Below are 3,432 nucleotides of genomic sequence, written 5' to 3' on the forward strand. Positions count from 1 at the left end.
TTTTTGCCCCACTGTACATTTGTATGCAAGACAATACTAACTTGTTAAAGTACTGTCATGAAATTACAGCCCAGTGACAGGGTAAGAAAGATGCACGAACATAACATTGATGGAACATTCAGACCTTTTTTTCTAGATGGAACAGACTGCTATTTAGCAAAACTATTAGTTGGGTGGTCAAGAGCTACTCCTGATTCAAATAAATGGGCTTTCAGCTAAATTGACAGTACCAGGCACAAACTAACCAACTATTCTTGAGAGACTTGCTGAACATTCTAGCAAGTGCACTACTGTACAATAGGATGAAGATTACTATGTATGCTCTTATTTTTTCTGAAACTCTTTTCAAAGCAGCCTTTCCTTTAGTGGCCACTCAGACTGTCAAAAGAAAAGTAGCTGTTGACAGTGCAGCGGGATGAATAGAAGAGATTTCAAATGCTCATTGATAAGTTGCTATGTCAGTCTTGGCACTAAGCAAGAGAACATTTTGAACCAACAAGATAGTGTGCATATCAAAATGGAGGGTAGCGCAATATTGCCAAGAGATGAGCAGCCTTTAGAAGAGACAATACAGTTTGCATTTTAGGGATAAACAGAAGAGAAAGGATTGAAAAAAAGCTACACAAACAAACAACACACAATAATGAGCATTCCCCTGACTGGTTTGATTGCGTAACTCAGCTTTCACCACTGTCTTTTTAGCTGCCTCCCAGGAGTACCTGCTGTGCAAAGTTTGCAAGCAAAAGTTTGCTGGTTCTCTGGATTGTTTTCCCAGAAACTGGAGGTCTGAGGAAGAAAAACAGTGCTTGCAGATTATTATCTGTAGTGTCTGAATGTGTCCTGAAAAGAATACCACAAAGGCTTCATCAGATGGCTAAAGCCCCTGTCACACTGTCCCGAAATTGACACCCGATGGACACACAATTAAGGAAATGTTCAAATTCGGCTCTGATCGAAACAACATTGGGCCATTCGTGAGGGCATCTTAAGCCATCGTATGACCGCCGGTGGAATTTATCAGGCTCTGGCAGCAACTTCGGGAGCGGTGGCAAAATCTTTGGCATGCCAAAGATGGCTTAAGATGCCCTCACGAATGTCCCGATGTTGCTACGATCAGAGCCGAATTTGAACATTTCCTTTATCGTGTGTCCATCTGGTTGTTTTATTGCACAACAAAATCATGTAAACATATTATGTAAATAACCCAATTTGTGTTCTTTGAAACTAAAAAGGATATAATATATTATTTTGAAGGCGAGGAAGTTGTTGTTGCTATGGAAACAACATGACGGAGAAAACTTAATATCTTCTACATATAAAGACGGAGAAAGTAAAGAACAAAGTCGGCCATCTTCGTGCGAAGTTCACAATTCCATATTCGTGTGTCCATCGGGTGTCAATTTCGGGACAGTGTGACAGGGGCTTTAACGAAATCCTCTACCAGATTTGTTCTGACAACTTCAAATGTTGTCAGGACCATCTAAAGGCCTTAAGGAGGAAAAGTTATCGAACTCTTGAGTTTAATGCAACAACACGTTAACATATCTTCAGATATAACAGACTCTATTTCAACCAAAAATACATTCAAAGAGACAAGCGAACAGGAAGTGGTGAAACACTGACTCAGGTTTCAGGACTCATTCCTGTCCAATTTTCTCATTCTTGAGTTTAATGCAACGAAATGTTAAAATATCTGTTCAACTTCGTTTACCCACAGACCCCGTTTCACGCTAACCAAAAACGTATTCAAAAAACCTATAGAATCGATCCGGAAGTGGTGACATGTTTTAGGACTCATTCCTGCACCACTCTATGACAGTCCAATCCACAACAATGATTACGGGGAACTTACTTGAGTTACACATTTTGTCAGGGCCATCTAAAGGCCTTGAGGATGAAATATTTTCAAATTCTTGAGTTTAATGCAACAAACGTTAAAATATCTTCAGATTTTCTTAACCACAGTCCCTATTTCAACAGACAAGTGATCAGGAAGTGGTGAAATGCTGACTCATTTCCAGGTTTCAGGACTCATTCCTTCACCACGTGATGTCCTGAATGTTAAACCAATCCACAGCAATGATCAGGGGGAACTTACTTGACTACATGTGTGGAGCCGTTGATCTGCGTGGCCGTGCAGGGCGCTCCGGACCCCAGGATGGACGGCCGGCGGTACCTCTTCCTCCCGCAGCACAGGATGATGAGGAAGGCACGGCGGAAGGACTTGTTGAGGAAGGCGTAGAGGATGGGGTTGAGCATGGAGTTAATGTATCCCAGCCACAGGCAGGCGATCCACAGCTGCTCCGGCACCGCGTAGTCTATAAAGGGGTCCACCACGTTAGTGACGAAGAACGGCGCCCAACAGAGGCAGAAGCAACCCATGATGATGCACAGAGTCTTGGCTGCTTTGGTCTCTGTTCGCATGCGGTGGTTTCGTTGATGGTCTATCCCACCTCCTCCACCTCCTCCCGCTCGCTGCAAGATGCTGATCTGCAGGGCGTGGGCTCGAGCCGTGATGTAGATCCTCTGGTAGGCCAGCACCATGAGGACCAGCGGGATGTAGAAGGCCACCACGGAGCAGGTGAGGGCGTACGGTTTGTTCACCATGAAGATACAGGAGGTGGAGTTACTGCCCTCACTGTGGCGCCGCTGCTCGATCTGGAGAGGGGAGCGAGTTAGAAGAGTCAGAGAGGGTGCTGATGTGTTGTTTAGGGGTGGTTAGTTCATTTTAGGGTTGAGCAATTAACCCTAAAATGGGAAAGCACATCTATATATTTTGGAGAATTCATTGATTGCTATTTTCTATTGTGTTGGGAAAATACTGAATGTTCTCTCCCAATATCAGAGTAACATGCTAACAAAGGTATCCCAACTGTAGCTGTGAACATGACAGGATGTGTGATTACCTAGAAGAGCATCAGGACTGTTTGAGGCATATGATAGCTATGTGATTAACATGATGATTCAGCCTCTATGGAGAGAGACATATGACAAGCATGATCATTTCTGACGTGGAGCTAATCTGAAGTAAACATTGAATACTGCTTTCTATTCCTCCATCTTGTGACTGTGGAACTCCCTCTCTTGGATATCAGCATGTGAAGGACACTGTTCAGGAACTAGTTGATGCTCTGTATGTGATGACTACTTCCATTCTGGAGAGGATCACAGATACATGGATCCTGAGACTCAAGCTCAAGCCGGGGACCAGTGAGTATTTCCTAACTATTTACTTACATATTTTTACTCGATTTATCTTTTTATTTCATTTCAGTTGTTGGAGCAATTGTCATTAAACACAATTTATTTCTGCAGTAAATAAAAGTAGTCGGATTCTTAAATAATACACACACAATTTGATACAAAGTTTGTTAAGACCAAACTAGCTAATTTCCACACTGGATTGTTCTAGTGCTACCAAAGACCCCCACA

At 42.9% G+C, this 3,432-nt stretch overlaps 1 protein-coding gene across 1 annotated transcript in view; it reads right to left on the bottom strand.

Annotated features, from left to right (window-relative positions):
* Nucleotides 1-2,094: 2,094 nt before the first annotated feature.
* LOC104953405 (5-hydroxytryptamine receptor 4-like) overlaps nucleotides 2,095-3,432 on the bottom strand; it is a 2,396-nt gene continuing 1,058 nt past the window's right edge. Inside the window, exon 2 of the mRNA XM_010780350.1 lies at nucleotides 2,095-2,658. Within this exon, the coding sequence (XP_010778652.1) occupies nucleotides 2,095-2,658 (564 nt within the window). The remainder of the gene's footprint in view (nucleotides 2,659-3,432) is intronic.

The sequence above is a fragment of the Notothenia coriiceps genome, unplaced genomic scaffold, assembly GCF_000735185.1.
Source record: "Notothenia coriiceps isolate Sejong01 unplaced genomic scaffold, NC01 NC01_scaffold00021661, whole genome shotgun sequence".
NCBI lineage: Eukaryota > Metazoa > Chordata > Actinopteri > Perciformes > Nototheniidae > Notothenia > Notothenia coriiceps.